A 22277-nucleotide genomic window follows, 5' to 3' on the forward strand; every position below is an offset into this window, starting at 1 on the left:
AGTCCCAGAAGATGTAGATGTGGTGAGGGCCCCTGAGGAGGCAAGACAGGTGGAGGGGCCTGAAGTTGCCCCGGATGAAGACATGTTGACGGTCCCCGAGAGGGCAAGTCAGGTGGAAAGGCCTGGAGTCTCTAGGGATGTGAACATGGTGAGGGTCTCCAAGGAGGACCAGTTGGAAATCCAGGAGGAAGGAAGAAGGGTGCAGTTGCTGAGCATCCAGGAAGCAGAAAGTGGAATGGAATCTGGGCTGTCTGGAGAGGTCAGCGAATCGGTGGTCCCTAGGCACAAGTTGCTAGCAAGGCCTAGAGGGAAGTGGAGGAATCACCTGCATGAATTGGAGGAGCAAGTGGCCAGGCAGCAGGATCAAGAAAGCTATTCAGACAAGCCTAGCAAGGACCAAGAGCAGTACATAGAGCCCTACTTGGAGGGGACAGAGCAGCGCTATCGCTCACGGATAGTGAAACACAAGGACTTAACTTCCAGTCGCTACCGTAAGAGTCTGGGCAAGTACAGCCTGGAGAGGAAGCCCAGCCTGAGACACCGCCAGGAGTCTTTGGCTCAGTGCCGCTTTTCCCTGACTCCTCCTCGCTCGTCCCTGGCTCCCCGTGGGGCTGGAGCTCCCTGGGCGTCCCAAGTGCCTCAATCGTCCCGGATGCCCCAGACGCCCCTGGTTCTGGATTCAGCGCAGAGGACGAGCTCCAGCGGGATACAGCAGCCTGGGCTGGGATACCGGCGGCCTACCATCCGCTTCAGCCTCTACCCCAAGTCATCTCGCCGCCTGTCGCAGAGGTCTGCCTCCCCTTGCTTCTCATACATCAGTGCCTACAACGAGCTGGCAAAGATGGGCGACCCGGACCTGCTGGAGATGGTGGAGGAGGAAGGTAGGACCTCAGGCCAGCGCTGAACAGGCGCGTGAAACTTCTCCGCGAGCGGTTTCTGGGGGACGTTGGCAGCTGTGGGTCTCTGTCCCGGGGACGTTCGCAGCGTGGCGAGCCCCGTGCTGCGCCCACCGTGCCTGCCAGACGGTGGGTGACATTCTGCGGCCCCGCGATGTCCCCTGATGCACCTGAGCGCCCGGTACCTGCAACCTGTGACTCCCTAGGATATCCGGGCACCTGTCTTGGACTCCACTTCCCCGGAGTGATTAGCGTGGTGGCGCCCTGGCCAGGGGATCCCACTCTGGGAAGGTGGGTTTTCCAAGGAGAGTGCATAGATGGTGACCCTCCTGTAAGGATCTGTCTGGCCCTGAGATCTTCCGGATGTCAGCTCTTTGCAGACCTTCAGACATGTTTTGAGATGGTGATTATGGGGTGGACAGACCTTAAGGTCTAACGGCTTTTGAGAACTCTATGGTGTGTGTGTATGTGTGTGTGTGTGTGTGTGTGTGTGTGTGTGTGTGTGTGTGTGTGTGAGAGAGAGAGAGAGAGAGAGAGAGAGAGAGAGAGAGAGAGAGAGAGAGAGAGACAGAGACAGAGAGAGAGAGAGAGACAGAGACAGACAGAGATGGGGAGGGGGGGGCTTTAACTGAAGTCTTACTTCTGTTAAGAACACTTGTCAGTTTCTACTGGGGTTTGCACTGTCTGTCGGTTTATAGTTTAGTTAACACATTTTTCCTAAACATTCAGTTTTCCTGCTGGAATCACCAAGCCTCAATTTTCTTAGTATTCTGTTTGTTTGTTTGTTTGTTCTATTGTTTTTTCCCATTATTTAAAAATAAAATGTGTTTGGGTGTTAGAAGAGGGGAGGGTAAGATCTCTCATTCTGTGGCTCAGCCAGACTTCCAACTCCTGGCAGAAATCCTGTCTCAGAGTGAGTGCTGACATTAGAGACCCAAGCCACCACCCCTGGATCCATTAAAGAGAAAAATTAGAAGATACAAGTATAGTCTTACTACTAGGTCTTAAAGGGACCAAGAAATATTGTTATTGTCTCCCACACAAACACCCTTTATTTTTCTTTCTGAAACTGGTCATGGCGTAGACCAGGCTGGCCTCAAACACACAGATATCTGCCTGCCTTTGCCTCCCAAGTGCTGGGATTCAAGGCTTGGGTCACCATCACACTGCACTTCTCTCTTCCCTTTTAAAAATGGCTTTTTTGAGACATAATCTACATCCCACAAAACTTACCATTAAAGTGGACAGTTCATGGTTTCTGTGTATTGATGGAGTATTGTGACCATTGCCACAGAGTCATTGGACACCATCCTCATCATTTCAGCTGATCCCCTCTTTGTAGCCATTCCCCATCCCCAGCAGGCAGTGTGCTTCTTGTCACTGTGGGTTTCCTTAGCTCAGGTATTTCAAGTAAGTGGAATCATGAAGTTTGTGCTCATGGTATGTTTTTGAAGTTCAGTCACATAGCGTATGATTCCTTACATTTGACAAGTGGAGGAAGGCCACACCCATTCATTTGTCAAATCCTGGACATAAAGCTAATTTCCCTCTTTATGCTTACAATGAATAATACAGCAATGAACATCCATTTGTCAGTTATTGTTTAGACATTGGCTTTTTTGTTTTTCTTGCATCTATCACAGGAAGTCTATGGAATATGTAGTCACTCTGCATTGATTATTTTAAGACATGGCTACTAAGTGTCTACACATTTTTTAATCCCACCAGTGGCTTCTGTTTCTCCTTTGAAGGAAACATAGGAAACAAAAAGTATATATGATGTGGTACTTTCTGGGTAATGAATAGAAAATATCTCATTGCACCCACATGGAGATGAAATATTTCAGTCTTTCAGGTATTTGCAGCTCAATGTGATTTAGTCTCAAAGTGAGGCTACATAGTGGAAGCTGTGGAGTTAGCAACCCTGTGGCAGGAGGATATAAGTAGCTTCTGTCTCCCTTAGAAATTTCATAATGTAGTAGCCAGGCAGTGGTGGCGCACATCTTTAATCCCAGCACTCAGGAGGCAGAGGCAGGCAGATCTCTGTGAGTTCAAGGCCAGCCTGGGCTACAGAGTGAGCTCCAGAAAAGGCTCCAAAGGGACACAGAGAAACCCTGTCTCAAAAAAAAAAACCCAAAAAAAAAAAAAACACCAAAAGAAAAAGAGAAAAAAGGAAATTTCAGAATGTTCATGAAGCTCATATCTTTTCACGGCAAATGCCACTGTGGTGCATGTAATCACAGCTATCCCTCTGATTTGAATGGAGGTGGGAGAAAATTGTATTGCTTGAAAGTCTAATGTCTGCACCCTGTCCATATCTCTGGACTGGCAGCACGAGGGTCCAGAGGTCAGGACTGGGCAGCAGGGTTCCTTGCACTCTTGGTTTTCTGGGAATGAAATGAGAGTGCCCATGCGTTGCGGTACTGGTCCAGCTGCCCGTATGTCATAGTCACTTTCCTATTGCTGTGAAGGGATGCCATAACCATAACTTATAAAAGAAAACATTCATGGGGCTTCGAGTTCCAGACGGTTAGAGTCCATGACCATCACAGCACAGAACGTGCCAGCAAACATGACATTGGAGCAGGAGCTGAGACCTTACATCCTGATCCACAGGCATAATTCGGGGAGGGGGGGAAGGGGGAGAACTAAATGGAATGGAAGTGGTGTGATCTTTTGAAACCTCAGAGCTCACCTCCAATGACATACTTCCTTCAAGAAGGCACACCTCTTAATCTCTCCCAAACAGGTCTACACGGACTGAATTTAAGTGTATGAGCCTACAGGGGCCATTCTTATTCAAACTACCACACTGTTGTTTGTGCTTCTGTGACTGCTATGGACAAGCTAGCACTGGAAAAGGGAGATTAAACGTTTCGGGTTGGAAGTTTAAAAGCTGAATGTAACGTCCTATTATTATAGCTATATTCAACAGTGTCTCTAATAAACCACCTGCCCCTTACGAGGTTAAGTTCCCATGCAGTTGTCAGTTGTTCTCAATAGGAATACACTTAAGAAATCTGCTGTTAGGTGACATCAAAAGCCTGAGTGGTACAGCTTCCTCCTGCATGCCAGGTACAGCACAAACTTGGGAACACTAACCCATCTGCAGTCTGATAGTGACCGAAACACTGTTTATGGTGCTGTGTTTTATTTTGTGCTGCTGGTAAGCATGTAATGTGAGATGATCTCTTGGCAAATGCAAGAGCTATTTGGGGCTTTGGTTTTGCAAGAGAGCATGTTCTTAGTAAGGTGCTTTCAGTGGAAACTTGCCACTCAGTCTGTGCTGGCTTTCCTCTTTAGTGTGTGAATGATGAGTCTCCTCAGTGGTTAGTACCACCCTTCTCAGCTCTGGTTGCTTGCCTATGGCAAGTCTCCTGTGCTGGGGGAATCTCAACGTGCTCACATGTTGCTAGCACCAAGTTTGACTGCCTCAGGCCCCTTGATTTTTTTTTAAACATTAAAAAAATTGTTTTTATTTATTTTAAAGATGTTTTTAGATTTGTTTATTTAATATGAATGAGAGTTTTACCTGTGTGTATGTGTAGCACATGCATATATGGTTTTGTCAGAAACCAGAAGAGGGTATTATATCCCCTGAGACTGAAGTTACAGATGGTTGTGAACTGCCACATGAGGCTTAGAGTTTCAGAGGGTTAGAGAATGGAACCTGATCCTCTGCAAGAGCAATATGCGCTCTAAACTGCTGAGCCATCTTCCCAGCCCCTTATTTTGTTTATCTTTAATTGCATGTCTATGTGTCTGTCATGTGTACGGGTGCCTATTAGATGCCAGAAGACAGCCTCGGGTTCCTTGGAGCTGGAATAACAGGCATTTATGAGCTGCCTAATATGGGTGCTGGCAACAGAACCTTGATCCTCTGGAGGAGCACTGTGTACTTTGGACCTCTGAGCCTTCATTCCAGCCCCAGGCCTCTTGTTTGGGGTATAAGTGTATCTGAGATGTGAACATTTGTGTGTGAGATGGCTAGCAATCTCTGTGTTTGGTTGTGTGTTCATGTGTATGTATGTATAACATATTAGGGGAAAAAATCTATCCTCCTCAATATTGCTCCTCAAAAGATTCCACACACAGAAAAGCACTCATGAAGTGGTTTGGGGCAAGGCTAGAGCGAAGAATGTCTGAACCACCACAATGTGAAGTAGCAGCTGGGCAGAGCCAGTGGGAAGCAGTTTACTCTGGAGAAGGAAAGTGTGAGATTAAAGGGCAAAGTATGAGGGGAGCACAGGGAGATCGGGAGCCGCACAGCATCCTTTGTCTCATGTCAAGTTCAGATGAGAGTTTGAAAATGTCTATTCTGCCTAATTGTGTGTTAAACAGAGCAAAGGAAGCAACAGGTAAAGGAGGGTTTCCTGTTTAGAGTTTTCGCCTTTCTCATTATAAAAATGGAGCCATAAAATGCTCTGTGCACCTCACTGAAGGATGTCCTCTTTGATGACTCTGTGCCAGGACCCTATTTGTGTATTGCACTGTTCTTTGGTGTAATTGTGACAATTTTTGTCTTCAAGAAAACAAACCTTCCTGAATTGGTGTCCCCTGTTATCATAACTCGAGAGACAAATATATATCCCTGAGAGTCTTGCCTCACCTCTTTGTCATAAGGCTTGTTAATTAATTTTTGTTACTTTAATGGAATGTCTGATAGTGATAGTATATGAGGAGCAGAGTAATATTTAGATGTGCAGGTTGAGGGCTCTCTGGCTATGCCACATGTGACGATGGCTGATAGATACCATTGCAGGAGCAAATGCAAGATAACAATTTGTGGTCAGACACAGTGCCCGAAGGACTCAGGGCATTGACGTGCTCTTATCCTGACAGTTTGCTCTCCTAAGGAATGACTGAAGCTCCTCTAGAATTAAAGTAACTTCTTCCAAATGTGATGCCTGTGGTGTCCCAATGTGTGTAGAGACTCTTGCCTCCCTCTCAACATTGTCATACTAGAAGCCAGACTCCTGGCATGTGAAACTCTGGAAGACACACTCAGACCATATCCAAACCTTAGCACAAAGGCATGTAAAAATGAGCAGTCTTCAGTCACAAATCTAATGAGAACTGTTTGTGGCACTGTTGAATCTTGAGCTACATATTGAGGCAGTATTCACTGGGAAAGCCCTTGCAGTGTGGTTTTGTATGTGATATACCTTTCAGAGTATTTGTTATTTCTGTTTTCCTCTCTTGCATGAAAAAGTCCACACTCAGCAAAATGCAATCATTGTTGGTTGATGTTCATGTTGTGCCTACAAGTGTCAACATTTTAAGAGCACCTCCTGTAACACAAGACATGAATATACAAATAATTATCAGGACTTTATTCTGAAACTTAACCCAACTAATTAATTTATGTAACTTTGGAAAATGATTTAGGAACACAAAATATCCCAATAATAGCAACAACATCAACAAGGATCTCCTACACACCAAGTGTACACATCAGCTCATTGAATGTTCACACACCTTATGGGATGAAGATGGCATTGCACCATTGATGTGTCAGCTAAAAGCTTTGTGTTCATACCGTACTCTTACAAAGGAAGCTATGGATGCTGTGTTTGTTTGCCAGGATGCATTATCTCCCTGTGTATGGTACCCAACCTTTATTTGTAAGGAACACAGTCTGAGGACGAAGTGGGAGCCTGAAAATGTAGTTAGTAGAAAACCCTATTATCTTTCTATATCATGACTCTGTTTAAGTTTAAATTCTAAATTAGTCAATATGAGATGATCACTATAGCTAACAACAAAGAATGACTGTCACCACATACTGTAATGTTATGTGAATATGGTCTGTCTCTTTGCCTCATAATGATTAATGCTGTTGTGCTCAGCCTTCTGTGAGTCTTTATGAACACCATTGACTTGCACAGCTTCTGAAAAGGTATTGAGATTCCTACATCACTGTCAACTGTGAGATTTTTCTGGTTTCTATTGTTTCCTAGATTGTGAAAACCCCACATAACTGGTAGTTTTATATTTTCTACATTTTCAGAACTTTTGCTAACTCTTCCTGGAGTTATATTTGTTGGAGATGGTCAGTAAGTGGTAACATTTTATATCACTTCTATTGAGATATTTCTCTAAAAATATATTGTTGTATAGGAAATTATTGATTTGAGAGATATGTTTCAGTGTATTCCCAAATCGCAGTCCTCTGAGATTAAGAATCAAATCTGCATGTGACAATCTGTAGTGTTAGGACCTTGCTGAGAATGTGTGTCCAAATGACTAAATACTTGACCACTATGAAGATGTCTGGGTGCTTAGAGAGTAATTTTGTCTACTTAAAACATTACAGAACTCAGATAAATCCAGAAAATAACAGTAAAATATATTATCTCTCACAGAGCAAGAGGTAGACGTCTATGATTCCCACTGGATGGGCTTTTCCAAGGCTTGGGCTCTGGTTGATGAGTGTATTGTTCAGAGTTACATCTGTTTCCTGGTGAACGAGATTGTGTCTTTATGATAATGAGTTTTTAGAAAGAGACATCCTTTGGAGGTTGATTTGAACATTTTAGCTCCCAGAATATCTTACGTTATTTCAGTCATTTTTCTTTGAATTTTGTTTGGTTTGTTGAATTCCTGTTTCTTTCTTATGAAGACTTTTGAACAAGAGTAGTCTGTAGATTAAATTCTAAATGGTCTTAGTAAATAAGAAACACAGAGCCAAATACAGAGTTACAGCCTAAGAGATGAGAGCACTAGCGCATCCCAAGACTACCTTTAGTTTACCAGTTGCTGCCATCTCTTCCCCTGAGAGAAACCTTCTCCTGTGTGACCTATCTTTTTAATGCCTTTCTGTTCTACCTTCTCATTGGCTCTAAACCCAACCACATGACTTTCTCATCACTGCCTGTCTATACAGACCTCCAGGTCTCTATGGTTGGTACTGGGATTAAAGGTGTGTGTCACCATGCTTGGCTGTGTCCTTGAACAGAGACTCTGCCTGCTATATGATCGAATTAAGGGTGTGTGCCACCAGCACTGGACTTCTGCTAAATGACTTGCTTTTAGCTCTGACCCCCAGGCAACTTTATTTATTAACATACAAATAAAATCACATTTCAGCACAAATACAATATCACCATAGTGGTCAACATAACAGATCTTTCTTTTTCTTATTTCTTCTAGGCTTAAGATCCAAAGAAAAAGAATATGCTTTCCAAAGTGCTGAGGTAAGTCCAATGTCTGTGTATTAGCTCACTATATGTAAAATACAAAGATGAAGTCAAGGTTAGCACCTCAGCTATGTAGCTGTCTTGGACCCTACTTATCCACTCCTATACTATAGTCTCTCTTCTCCCACTTGCTCATCTTTTAGTGTGAGACAGATCCCATGCCTCATTTACTATTTAAATTTAACACATTTGTATTCTCACTCAAGAAAACCTACCCTTTCTGAATAGTTTGGCTGTCAGCCAGTTGCTTGATTTAAGAGTTCCACAAGTTCGAAAATTCCTTTAAGAACTAAGTTTTAAACTGGAGAGGAACATGCTAGTGTCGTATTGGGAAGCAATCATAAGTCTGAATTAATATTGAGGTTTCCTGTATAATAAGTTCAGATGTGTTGGGATTTGATCTGCAAGACGATGACTTTCAGCCTAACACCATGGGGAAGTGTAATGCTGTTTTGTATATGACATCTGTTTACACCACGGTTGTTAGTGTGGAATATATTATTATCAAGGGCTATGTCTGGTTCAGGTGACTCAAAAGAGAGGAGACCATTTTAAACTAAAACAATAAAATCAGATACAGTTGGTCTCTGTATCTGCAAGTCACAGATGTGTGTAGTCACTTGGAGAGAGGAAAAGAGAAATAATCCTATAACAGCATGTTGTGCATCTCAAATACACACAATGGAGTAATGTGATGATTTGTGAGTCTTCTGAATGAATAAGACCACATTTTGTTTCTTGCAGAAGTTTGTGACATCCATCCACTTATCACTGTTGTTCCATTTTGTACCACTTAATTGGTTAGTGGCTGGGGACTGGGAAGGAGGCACATGTAAAAGGCATGCCACTATTAAGGGGAACCATAGGCTTGACCATAGGAAGGATTCTTCTTATGCATAACAGGTCTAGGTCAAGGGAGACAATGAAATGCTTAGAAAAGAGTTTTTAAAAAGAAGAAAACTATATTAGTTTATGTTTCAAGGTGAAGACATAATTGTAGTTTGGGGGGCCAACTCAGAACAAGTTTATCTTTTCCCTAAGGCTAGAGAGACTGAAGTTTGCTGGCAAGTTCCTGTGAGGTTACTGTGTGGTTCTGTTCAGCCATTTCATATGTAAAACAACTGTTCTTTCTTATGATCAGAGAATGCAGATGTGGAATTGCAAGGCTGTGGGAGAGAGTAAAAACAACCTGAGTTCCTTTATTGTCGTCATAGTAGAAATGTACCATTTATTTTTACTTACTTTTATGGTTTTTAAAAGATTCCTTTTGTTTTTATTAAAATGCGTATGTGTGTGTGGTGCACACATGTGTTCTGGTGCCCATGGAGGCCAGAAGAAGGTGCAGGAGTTACAGGTGGTGCTAGGAACCAAGCTCAGGTCCTCCAGGAGGGCAGCAATCATTCTTAACCTTTGAGACATCTATCTCTTCATCATTTGTTTGTAGAGGCTACCATTTCAGAACTGTCTGATGGGTTAATTTTACTTGATATTTTGTTATAGTTTGATGAACAAGTAGAATTCACAAGTGTAACTTAGGTAGGCTGAAGTAGTTTGAATTTACCTGTGCTTAGCACTGTCTTTCTTAATCCTTGCTAGGAAGGCAGAGAGACTGGTGTTGTTTCCTGGCAATTTCACTGTGTAAGCTCTACAGCACAGGAGTGCATTCCCAAAAGCTCCTGAGGTATCCTTAATCCATACTAACTGTTTTTCAAAACCAATTTGCCCAGAACCAACCAGTCATAGTGAGATGCTAGATATGATGCTCCCAAAAGGAGATAACTGAGTACCCAGTGTGGATATGGACTTCAGGTTACTTCTGTTAGCTGGGGCTGCTCCTGATCCCATTCCTGGAAATTCAGAAAGTGGGCAGGTGAGACCTCAGGAGCCAGTTCTGTGGTGTGTGGACCACTGAAAAACAAGTGGATTGAAAGCCTATGTGCGGGCTGGAGAGATGGCTCAGGGGTTAAGAGCACTGGCTGTCCTTCCAGAGGTCCTGAGTTCAATTCCCAGCAACCACATGGTGGCTCACATCCATCTGTAGTGAGATCTGGTGCCCTCTTCTGGCCTGCAGGCATACATGCAGGCAGAACACTGTATGCATAATAAATAAATAAATCTTTAAAAGAAAGAAAGAAAGAAAGAAAGAAAGAAAGAAAGAAAGAAAGAAAGCCCATGTGCAAGAAAGCAGAAATGTTTTTAGTTGCAAGTTGCTTATGTGTATCATATGTTCACAGGGATTTTTCTGGAATTGTGTGCTTTAAAAAAAAAAAATGATGTGTCATCTTCAAAGTTACAAATGTTTAATTTCAAGCCAATGCCAAGAAGCATGAAATATCTAGCCAGTGATGCATATTCCCTGTTGGTACTGCCCAGAATCCTAAAACTTCTAGAGCTCCTGGTTGTTTTACTGTGATGTACAAGTTTTTAAGCATTTCACCTGTTGCAGATTGTCTCATGAATTAGTAGAACTTCCTTTACAATAGCCCTTTTCCTTTCTCCGTCCCTCCCATCTCCCTTTTCCTTTCCAACCATACACAGACACATGTACAGATACATGCACACATGTACACGCATGTACGTATATTTGCAAATTTTTATACCATTTCAGATGGGGAAATAGAGTTCAAATTTTATGGTGCAGTATTTCTACAGAGAGAAACCTGCTGTTCTTGCTTTGGAAAATTAAATGCTATGTTTTTTTAATCAGGCTATCCTTAACAGCTCTGTATCTCCCTCTCCCTCACCTACTTCTTGCTATTGACAGAACCTGGACACCAGAGAGACCAGCTTCCTCATCTCTAGAGAGCTACAGACATTGGTAAGCAGTGATTCATGCTTCCTTTCTTGGATGAACAGACAAAGATGTCCTTCTGTGGCCTGAACTGGAGATACTGTCTCTTAAATCCCAGGTCTTCATGTGTGCTATCTGAGAATGTATTACTTTTGGAAAAATTCTTTAAGAAAAAAATTACATCAGACATGGTCATGAGAATGGCATACAGAGGGCATCAGTTTTCACTTTAATAAGTCCTGGTGTTGCAGAAACTTCATCAAAGCCAACCTGTGTTTATGGGGGTGGGGGGTCTTGGACTTGGAACCTTCTTACTCCATTACAGTATGCTTCCTTATAAATTGATGACTAAGAATAATCATAATTTAAACTTTAAAAATTAAATTTATATCCAACTCAGAAGTTATTTGTAGCTGGTGTTTTCTCTCTGGGTCCTGCCAAGCCCCAGTAGTCCAACAGCCCACTTACAAAATAAACAGACATTTATATTCTTTAAACTGTTTGGCCTAATGGCTCAAGCTTTTTGTTAGCTGTTTTTATATCTTAAATTAGCCCATTTCTATTACTCTATAAGTTGCCATGTGGGTTGTGGCTTGCAAGTACCTTACATCTCGATTGTCATGATGGCAGCTGGCAGCATCTCCCTGCCTCAGCCTCCCAGAATTTTTCTCCTCCTTGTACCACCTGCCCTATCCTTTTTGTCTGGCTGCTGGCCAATCAGAGTTTTATTTATCAATCAATTATCCACAACAGTTATTGAACTTTAATTTGATTAAGTTTAGGATTTTTATTTTTTATTTACTGACTAAATAAGGGTGGTATTTGGGAAGACAAGCAATGGAGTTCAGGTTTCCTCTGGCATTGTCTTTGAGGGTCCTTAATTATGCTTAGTAGCCATGTCTCCTCTACATGATTTAGACAACTCCAAGTACTTTCTTGTATCTGGTGACCTCCAGGGTCTATGTTGCCTTTTTACTTCATAGAGTGCGCCCCAGCTGCAGCATTCCTAATGTGTTTCTTGGGACTCAAACTGGAGATGAAGAAAGTAAAAACTGTTGCCAGCTTGGCATCATATCCTGGGCACATTGGGATGCTTTAACCTTGATTATTTGGCTTAAAGTGGGTTTGCTCTTGGGTTTCTCCACTACAATGTTTCTGTGTGTTTCTCTTCTCCTATACTGTACTAGACTCTGGGTCAGTATGCAGTGTGCACGTAAGGGCAGAGGTTGTGCTTAATCTTGAGGGTAGATAATAGTAATTTTTTTTTTACTGTCACAAGCAGTAAAAGCTTGAACCCAGGGCATTCTAGATAAATATTCTACCATTAAGCTTCATTCCCCTTCCCTAGAGTTCTTCTATGGCCTTCCCTTCCCTTCCCTGCCCTTCCTTCCTTCCTCTGCATCACAGATATTTATTTTATATCTTGTGTTACAAACTCAGAAATACTCTAATTCATTGCATTAGAGAGCTTTTTAGTGAATTCTGTATAACTTCAACACACTCCATTATTGTGTTCTGTTTTATTTTTGATGTTTTCTTCATTTCTGATACTACAAGATACTGCAAGTTCCTCTTGTACATTTCTTTCATTAATCCTAGAATGAATCCCTCCTTTGGTTTTCATTACGACCAGTTACCACGAAGTGTATCTGTCTCTGTCAATATCTTTTTAGACATATTCAAAGTTGGATGATTTAAGGTGCACTTGTTCAGTGAGATTCCCAACGTGCACATCTATACCAGCCTTGAACCCAGTACTGTGCATGGGACTAGGGAACAGTGGAAAGGGACTGTTTCTGGAACCCAGAAGGAGAATATCAAGCACATGAGACATTCTCGAATTTAAACATAGGAAGGTGAGGAGGGCTGGAAAAATGCATTCTAGTTTTCAGTTAGAGTATCATTGGGCTCTTTTCTTTTTCTAAAATAAATGTAAAAATACTTTTAAAATTCAGTTTTCCTTCTTTTTTCTTTAATGGCATCTACCTTTTGTGTTCTCTTTAGGAAACATTTTCTTGCATCAATATAAGGGATAATTTCTCTGATTTTCTTCTGCAAAACAGCGTTTAGTTGTGTTTAGTCTATGGCCCCTTTTGGATTAACTTTCATCACCTCAGAGATTAGAAGCTCACCATGCCACCCTAGTGTATGATGATGTACTGTGTACCCTAATAAAACTTGCCTGAAGATTAGAGAACAGAACAAGCCACTAGATTAAACATAGAGGCCAGGCAGTGGTGGTACACACCTTTAATCCTAGCACTCAGGAGGCAGAAATCCATCTGGATCTCTGTGAGTTCAAAGCCACCCAGGCAGTGGTGGCATACAACTTCAATCCCAATACTTGGGAGTCACATACCTTTAATCCCAGCACTAAGAAGGAAGTGATATGGAAGAGCAGAGAAAGGTATATAAGGCATGAGGAGACAGGAACTAAGGCTTTTTGGCTGGAGGCCTTTTCAGGCTGAGGATTCCTTGAGGTAAAATGTGGTAGTGGCTTGTTCCTTTGTCTCTCTGGTCTTTCAGCATTTAACCCAATATCTGGCTCCCAGCTTTTTATTATTAAAAGACCTATTTAGATTTCACACTACACTAGTGCCCCCAGGTCTCTTAGTAAATCTGTAGTCAATTCAGGGAAGTCAACAGTGATTGACAATAATCTTCAAATCTCACCAAAGGTGCCAGGAAAATCAAAGCATTGAGGGGAATAACTTCAGACCAGCAGAAGAATGTAGTTTATGCAATGTCTGACATCCAGCATGCACCCATGAGTCAATAGCAGTAACCCTTCTATCTGCACACACAAAGGCTCCTTAGTTCTCAGAATAGCAATTTCATACTGTCTTAGTGTTTCTGTGGCTTCAATGAAACACCATGACTCAAAAGCAAGTTGAGAAAGAAAAAGTTTGTTTAGCTTATACTTCCATAGTGCTGTTCACCATAGAAGGAAATCAGGACAGGAATTTAAGCATGGCAGGAGGAGACAATGAAGGAGTCTAGTAACTGGCTTTTTCATTATGTCTTGCTCAGCCTACTTTCTTATAGAACCCAGGACTACCAGCCTAGGGATGGCCTCACCACAATAGGCTGGGCCCTCCTCCCCATCAGTCACCAATGAAGAAAATGCCTTACAGGCATGCCTACAACCTGATCTTATAGAGGAATTTTCTCAATTGAGGTTTCCTCCTCTCAGATAACTCTAGCCTGGGTCAAGTTATCAAAAAACTACGCAGCACAGGCACCAGCAGCTTAGGCCTCCAGAGCCTTGAAGCAGACCTCTTTTAATGATAACTTATGTGATCATTTGTCTTTTCACTTTTATCAAATATGAGCAATGTGGGCCTTTGGATGCTATGGGTTTGATTTTTTTTTTTCAAGTTTTCTTCCCACAGCAATGAGGATTGAATACAGGGCCTGCAGGCAAGCTTGACCAATGAGCTGTTTCAGACAGTGACCATTGTCCCTGGCAACTTCAGGTAATTTCCTTGGTGTCTTAAATGATACCATGGTAAAAGATTGAAGACAATTCATTATGCCAATAGTTGAATGCTATTTCCTTTGCACCTCAGTATTTGGGAAGTCACAGAATATTTAAAATTAAGCCCTATGCATTTTTTTTTCCTTCTTAATCTCCTGGAGACAAAGTGTAGCTATGTTCCCCAGGCTGGTTTGGAATATCCAGTCCTCCTGCTCCAGCCCTGCTGGGATCATAGGTGTATATCACCACACTGTACTACCATGCAAATTTCCCACACTATGAATCACCCAGAGTAATGTCAGGGTTTTGCTATGTTTGTTGGTAGAAGCAAATTTAACAGACTACATCACTTGACGTTTCTGTTTTTACCACATTTTTGTTTATCACTTCTTTTCTCTCTTAACTAAGTTCCAAACATATTTTAAGCATGGTTTTAATAAAGGATTTGTAAGTTTACAACTTTTTCCTGTTCATTATTTTCATTCTTTTTCTCCCCATTTTTTCCTTCCTTCCTGTTCACTTCCTCTGAGGTTGGACTTTAAATGCTGTAGACACATACTGAAGGTTTGTGCTGTACCAAGGGTAGGACTGACAGCCCTGTAGTATATATAATGCTTAAGAGGTGAAAGGATTCACTGAGACACACATTAAGCAGAAGTGGAGAGTTTATCGGTTTCCCTGTAGCACAGCAGCAGTGGGTAAGGTGAGAGAGAAACTCACGGACACAGGCTTTCTGAGGGCCAGCGTCTAGGCAGGCATTCAGGCTGTTTTAGTGTCATGATGATTTGAAATAATTAGTGCTGGGGCTTGTTGTAGCTAGCAACACCTAGAGTAGGTCTTGCTAAGTCAGAAATGTCTCAACTCGCCCTAGGCTGATGGTCACACTGTGAAACCAGAGCTTGCTATGATAAACTCTTTCCAGGTAGGTGGTGGCTATACTTCGAGGAAGCAAATCCCTCCTATGAGGGAACAACAGCCTTGCTCCAAGGCTGGCATATCTCGACATAGTCATCCACTACAGAGCATAGCTTTATTCATGTGTGCCTGTGTGGTGGAATCTTGAAGCCCAAGTGGAATTGTGCTCATGCTCCGTTGGTTGCTTCACAGCCTGAGAAACGATTCAATTTGTTCCTGAGGAGGCGTCTTATGGTAAAACAGTGCTGGCTGCTGATGCCTGTGCCTGAGTGTCTGCAGTGACAGCCTGGTGCTTTCTGAATTCTGAATTCAATTCCATGAATGCCATAAACACAGGGTGGAGAGTGGGGGAGGTCTTGATCACTGATTCTCAGTTCCCAGGCAGCTGGCATTTAACCATGGCCATTTTCAGTCTTTTCCATTGGATGAGCCCACTTCCTAATAGCATATGTGCAAACACAGTGTGAATGGCTTCAGAGGCTCAAGAACCATCAGTTATGTAAATCACAGTAAGCTAGATCCTAGCTGAGTATTGCTTTGTAGTAACTGGGCATCTCTAAGGGCAAATAAACACACAAATATATATATATATATATATATATATATATATATATATATATATATATATATATATATATATATATACACTAAAACGTGTTCTTTATGACATGTTTTCAGCAAAATAAAAGCATGGTGTGTTTTAATAGCGTCCAGTTGTCTGTGACAAAATGAATGGATGTTTTTCTGCTCCATTGAGCTCTAATCGATTTTTGTTAAGAATCTGAAGACTTGGGACTGGAGAGATGAGTCAGTGTTTATGAGAACTGGCTGTTCTTCCAGAGGTGGTGGGTTTGAACCTCAGCAACACATAGTGGCTCACAGTCATCTCTAACTCCAGTCCTAAGGAAATCCTAGGGTGAGCTTTTCTGAACAACATAAATGCTCCTAAAATCATTAATGATGAACTAGAGAAGTATGGATATTATTTTGCTTTCTGACTTTGTTCTTTGATTATATGTAGACCAATGATGTCTCTCTTGCCAATTGGCTTCCATACATTTTGATAAATTTTATCAAATATGTTAATTTTATAATCATGTACAACAGTGCCAGTGAGTATTTTATTTATTTTTCCTTTTTAAAAACTGACTTTCAGCCAAGGTATAGCAGGTTAATTTTTCTCAGTTTTTTTTCACATTCTTTTATGAAAGAGGAGAGGCTATACGTTTTTTTCTAGAGACAGGCAGAGAAATCAAGCCTATCATTTGAATTACAATATTCTGACTTAGTCTGCTCCCTCTAGAAATTTCTGTCTCTTTGTTCATTTCCCGACTCTTATCCTCATATGCCTTGAGAACCTCTTTCTCCCCCATGACAACCAGCAGCAATCCATAGATCAATAGAATTACTGTGTTCACAAACCACAGATCAGCATGAGATTTCTGTCCTGTTTGTGGCCGGGCACCACTTGCGCCTTCTATGGGGACTCTCAGCTGGGCTGACTGGTGTAGCACAGGGGCTGCAGAAGATGCTCCCAGGCTAGCAGATACACCTGTGGAGAAAAATCCAGGGATCTAGCTCCCATCCACCAGTTCCAGGAAGACCTCCCACCAACCATTGCATGATGCTCAGCCTCTCACAAGGGGCTGTCAACTCAAAAGCACAAAGTATCCTACTTTTCATATGGGTGGTGAGGAATACAAAATCAAATGCGAAATCTCTTTTGTTTCCCCTGAAATGCTCAGTAATGAGTTTTGTTTGTTTTATTTTGTTTTGCTATCATGGGCTGGACATCATGTAAAAGATGAATTGTAAATTTGATTATTAAATTGAGAAAATTCATAAAATCATAACAAAAAGATGAATTGTAGCTCATCTGAGACATAGATGGCAGATATTCATAGGACTTAGCTTCGGTGAGGCCACTGGCCAGCTGCCTGCTTCTGATTCTTAACTGTACCTTGGTTTTTGATTGTGCCCTGGAAGAAGTGTGTAAAAATGCATTGCTTAGTAGACTAATTGGTGTGGCTGGCGTTTTATTAAAACCACACATTTCTGTCTGAGCTTGCATTTTACTGTCAATGTATAAGTATCTTCATCATACATTTTGTCCTGATTGCAGCATTTTTGTGAGAGCATGTGGTTCATGTGTTGAAGCATGCAACTAATATGTTTCAGCCTTTCCCAAGTATGTATCATTTAACCTTCTTTGTGGACTCTTACCTTATAAAAGGGACCTAATTTCTGTTGTGTTTCATCTTGACTTGTGTGTTAAGAGTGGAAAAAGGGAAGTGGTGGCCATCGCAGCCGCTTCCCTTCATGTTTTTGCCTTCATGTAAAATCCTATCACTTATGTCTTCTACAGTTTCAAAGAAGTGAGCAAAGCAAAGACTCAATCTTCTTCAGAGATGGAATTAGGCAGATTGACTTTGTCCTTTCCTATGTGGAAGATACAAAGAAAGACTCAGAGATAAAGGCAGTAAGTGCTTATCTGGGAGAATCGGGAAAGAAAGGAAGACTCTATACAAAGAACCCACTGAGAAGTCACTACGTGTGCAGTTCACATATATCTCCTGAATGCTCTGGAGACAATGACAGCAACAACTTTTTTCTCCCCCCACCCCCGTCCTCTCCTCCTCTCTCTTCCAACTTCTCTTTCTATGTGACTGATACCTATTTCTTTTCTTTCTTTTTTTTTTTCCGAGGCACAGTTTCACTGTGTAGGTTTGCGCTTTTCCTGGAACACACTCTGTAGCCCAGGCTAGCCTAAAACTCACAGAGATCTGCCTGGCTCTGCCTCCCAAGTGCTGGGATTAAAGGTGTGTGCCACCACCGCCTGGCCGACTAATACCTATTTCATACACCTTGCCTTAGTGTGACCCCTCACTCTAATGCAGTGGTTCTCAACCTTCCTAATTCTGTGATCCTTTAATACAGTTCCTCATGTTGTGATGATCCCCAGCCACAAAATTATTACATTGCTGCTTCATAACTGTCATTTTGCTACTTTTATAAGTTGTAATGTAAACATCTGATATGCAGGATATCTGGTATGTGACCCCCAAAAGGTCATGAACCACAGGTTAAGAACCACTGAGCTAGTATCTCCTTTTTATATGCAGTTTTCATCTTCAAAGTGTATGGTCAACCGATCTAATGAAAAACTTGCTTTTGTGCTGAGCTCTAATCCTGACTCTACCACTAATTACTTTCTGAGTTTGTTTATTCTATTTGCTTTCCTGCCTCTCAGCCCACAAGCATGTTGTCTTGTTCCTTGTTCCATGCCCAGGTCCTCAGAATGCTGGTAAGGTGTGATAAGTGCTCAGTATTTGAAATGATGGCTAAGAAACTTGATCTGCATGTGTAATGTATGTATGTATGTATGTATGTATGTATGTATGTATATATATATGTATATATATGTATATATATATACACATATATATTCATTTATATGCTGAAATGTCACCAAAATAACAAAGGAGTGTTATCCCCAGAACCTGAGCTTCCTTTGCTTTGTATCTTTCTACCCTGTCCAAGTAACCATCCACTAATGCCTCTGAAATTCACAGACAATGGTCATTTTTTTTTATCTTTTTATATCTTCTATGGATGATCCCTTCACACCTGGCCCTTCTTTGAGGATTTTTGCTTCTCATATCCATCTTCCTTTTCAGTAGGGACAGTATAGGCTGAGTACCTTGTTGACTTGATTCTTCCTTTTTGGTTTCTAAAATTCCTGAGTTTTGAGTCTCATCAAAGAGGCTTAATTGCTGTTTCCCCACCCCCAGGCCTCCCTTTATTTCTGCCACTGTTACCTCTGGCTCACTGTCTCTCTCCTCCACCACTCCTTTCTGATGACCCATGAACACAACACATGTGTAAGTGTTCATATTGGCATTTGTCATTTCTGTTCTTGAATGTCCTTTACCAATGATCTTAGCTTTTACTTAACCATCCATCCTCCTAAATTAGATCATTGCAAGTGACTGTAACTCTGTAACTTTATTCCATTTGTCTGTTTAATTCACCTCTTGAATTGTTCTTGCCCATACCTTTTTTATCACACAGACCAGAAAAGATACTATAATATATTGCCATATTTTTTTCTTTCTTCCTCCCTCCCTCCCTCCCTTCATCTGTCCATATCTCCCTTGCTTCCTTCTTTCCTTCTGTAAATTTTCATTAGCATATGTTGGTTATGGAATGTGTGACATTCTCATACATGCGCATAACATGCTTCAGTCATATTCACCCAGTCTGTTTCTTTCTCCATGCCTCTTCCACATGTGTAATGTTCCCCTTTTTTTACTTTCACACCCCTCCCCAACTCCACAAGCCTTGTTAGTCCAGATTTCTCCCCTTAACGTGATGATCTGCAGTTTCAAACATAGCCATGCAAATGTCATAATTTCATTCTTCTCCATTATGTATAGACCATTTTTCCTTGTCCACTCACTCATGTGTTATCTTAGTCAGTATTTTGCTATGAAGAGACACCATGACCACAGCAACTCTTATAAATGAAAGCATTTAATTGGGGCTTGCTTATGTTTCAGAGTTTAGTCCATTGTCATCATGACAGGGAGCATGGCAGCATGCAGCCTGAATGGTGCTGAAGAAGTAGCTGAGAATTCTACATCTGGATCCACAGGCAGCAGGAAAAAAAGAGAGCTACTGGGCCTGGCTTAGGCTCTTGAAATCTCAAAGGCCACCCTCAGTGACACATTTCCTCCAACAAGGCCTCCTAATTCTTCTAAGTAGCGCCACTCCCTGCTGACTAAGCATTCAAATATATGAGTCTGTGGGGGGGACATTATTATTCAAAACACCACATCTGTTGATGAGCTTGCAGGCTGACTCCATAATTTAGCTGATGTGACAGAGCTGTAGTAAGCGAGGTCCCGCAGGCATCTTCATAGTTACTTCTCTTTACCCCTTCATCCAGTTTAAGTCTAATAATCAACAACTGTAATCACTCTACTATATGTGTCTTCATGTCCTTTCCTCCATATTATATTTAATTGCCAAAAACCACTTTAAGTAAAACCCTTAGTGTACTGCATGCAAAGGTCCTTGCACCCCAACCTCAATGTCCATCTCCACATACAGAGCAATAGCCAAATCTCAGTTCTTGTCTTGCTTAGTCAGTGTGTTAGTCAAGGTTTTCTAGAGTAGCAGCACTTATAGAATGAGTATATATATATATATATATATATATATATATATATATATATATATATATATAAAGGGAATTTCTTAGAATCAGTTAGTGTCCTAGGACATTGATACCCTCTTCAGTCCTCCACAGCCACTGTATTCACATGTACAAACACACACACACACACACACACACACACACACACACACACACACACACTATACAACTGAATTTTGTAAAAATATAACATATTATAATTTACCTTCCAGCATAAGTCTATAGAAAGTGAATTACATGAAAATTGGGCACATGCTATCATTCATTGTTTTTAATCTGTATGAAGAAACTCTCTCACAGCTAAAATTTTTTTCTCATCTAAAATTTCCATACTATTTTTCACACATTTTCCTTCTCATGTGAATGGCTACCCTTGTGCATCTTCTATTATTCATTAAATCATAACTTTGCAACAATAAACATAAGTAGATTGATTGAAAATTTTTATCTTTAACCATAACATTCTAAGTCTTAATTTTCTCTTGGTATTGATTAATTTTACAACTATGTAAAGTTATGATTATATGAGTGCATAATTGATAAAATATCACTGATATATTACAAAATATGTCCAGAAAAATTTTAACATAAGTAGCATGCCTATCATAAATGCATTGATTGATGAGGTACAAGGACTTGACATTGTTTTCTTCATTTATGCATGAATAAAATCATTCCTAGAATCAAAGGGTTCAGGTTCAAATATGTTCTTTTGTTCTTATATATCAAGGTGCAAAGTAAGGTGATTTTTGGATCAATAGGCTGGAATTATAGATTTCTTGAAACCCCTGAGTTTTGTGCAAGTATTTAAAAAAGGTGGATGGAGAGGTGGCTCAGTAATCAAGAGCATTGACTACTCTTGCAGAAACCTTTGGTGTGGTTCTCAGCACATACATGGAGGCTCAGGACTGTCCATAACTTCAGTTCCAGGAGCTCAAAGTCCTCTTCTGTCCTCTCTGGGCACTTCACACATATGGTGTACATGCAGGCAAGACACTCATACACATAAAATAAAAATCAATAAAACCTTTTAACCAATCTAGAACAATCTCATTACTTACAAAGCATTAATGTTTAAAATAATCTTTAATGATCTGGCATTCATTCTGAGCTCTGCCATCAGTCCTGTTGAACTCTGAAGGTGGGCGATGCTCTAAGTTACAAAAGCCCATGTCTTTGCAACTAAAGATTCAGTCACTCTGTTGGTGCTGGATACGGCATTTTAAATTATTCTCCATGCCTACTGTTGTTTTTTTTTTTAATTTTTTAAAAAGATGTATTTAAGTAAAGATAGCTGAGGAAGGAGGGTTTTCAGACATAGGCCCCTTCATATTAACAATGGAAGGGGAAAGGACATACTAAAGTGATTCCTTATAAAGTTTGCCAGAGCCTCAATGTAAAGGAACCTGTTGCTCATAAATGACTCAGAACATCCTAGTGAAGCTTTTCAAATTTCAGTATTTCTGAAAATGTTCACACTTCAATCACAATGGAGGCTGGAAGAAGCTTTACTCATCAATGCTTTGTCTAAATCCTACAGTAATTATTATTTGTAAGCCATGACCTGTAGTGAATCTTAACCTTTCTTTCTCCAAGTGAAAGCCCTCTTGCTATTTCAAAAGCAAAGGCCGTGCTGAGATTATGGTCTGTAGTGACATTAGAATAATTGATTTGAGGATTGCTGGTTTTTGTAATATTGAGTACTTACCAGCTAGGAGCCTGTGTGCCTTTGTTCTGAAAGGCTTCTCAAACTTTCAAATCACTCAGTTAAATTTTGTGC

The 22277-nt window shown here is 41.0% G+C and overlaps 1 protein-coding gene across 1 annotated transcript in view; it reads left to right on the plus strand.

Moving 5' to 3' along the window:
- The first annotated feature begins 476 nt into the window (after nt 1-476).
- The window catches only part of Ano5 (anoctamin 5), a 68396-nt gene continuing 46595 nt past the window's right edge, over nt 477-22277 (plus strand). Inside the window, exons 1-5 of the mRNA XM_036185118.1 lie at nt 477-881; nt 8049-8092; nt 10860-10913; nt 15472-15513; nt 17645-17758. Coding sequence (XP_036041011.1) covers nt 653-881; nt 8049-8092; nt 10860-10913; nt 15472-15513; nt 17645-17758 — 483 coding nt within the window. The 5' untranslated portion in view covers nt 477-652. The remainder of the gene's footprint in view (nt 882-8048; nt 8093-10859; nt 10914-15471; nt 15514-17644; nt 17759-22277) is intronic.

This window comes from Onychomys torridus, chromosome 1 (genome assembly GCF_903995425.1).
Source record: "Onychomys torridus chromosome 1, mOncTor1.1, whole genome shotgun sequence".
Taxonomy (NCBI): domain Eukaryota; kingdom Metazoa; phylum Chordata; class Mammalia; order Rodentia; family Cricetidae; genus Onychomys; species Onychomys torridus.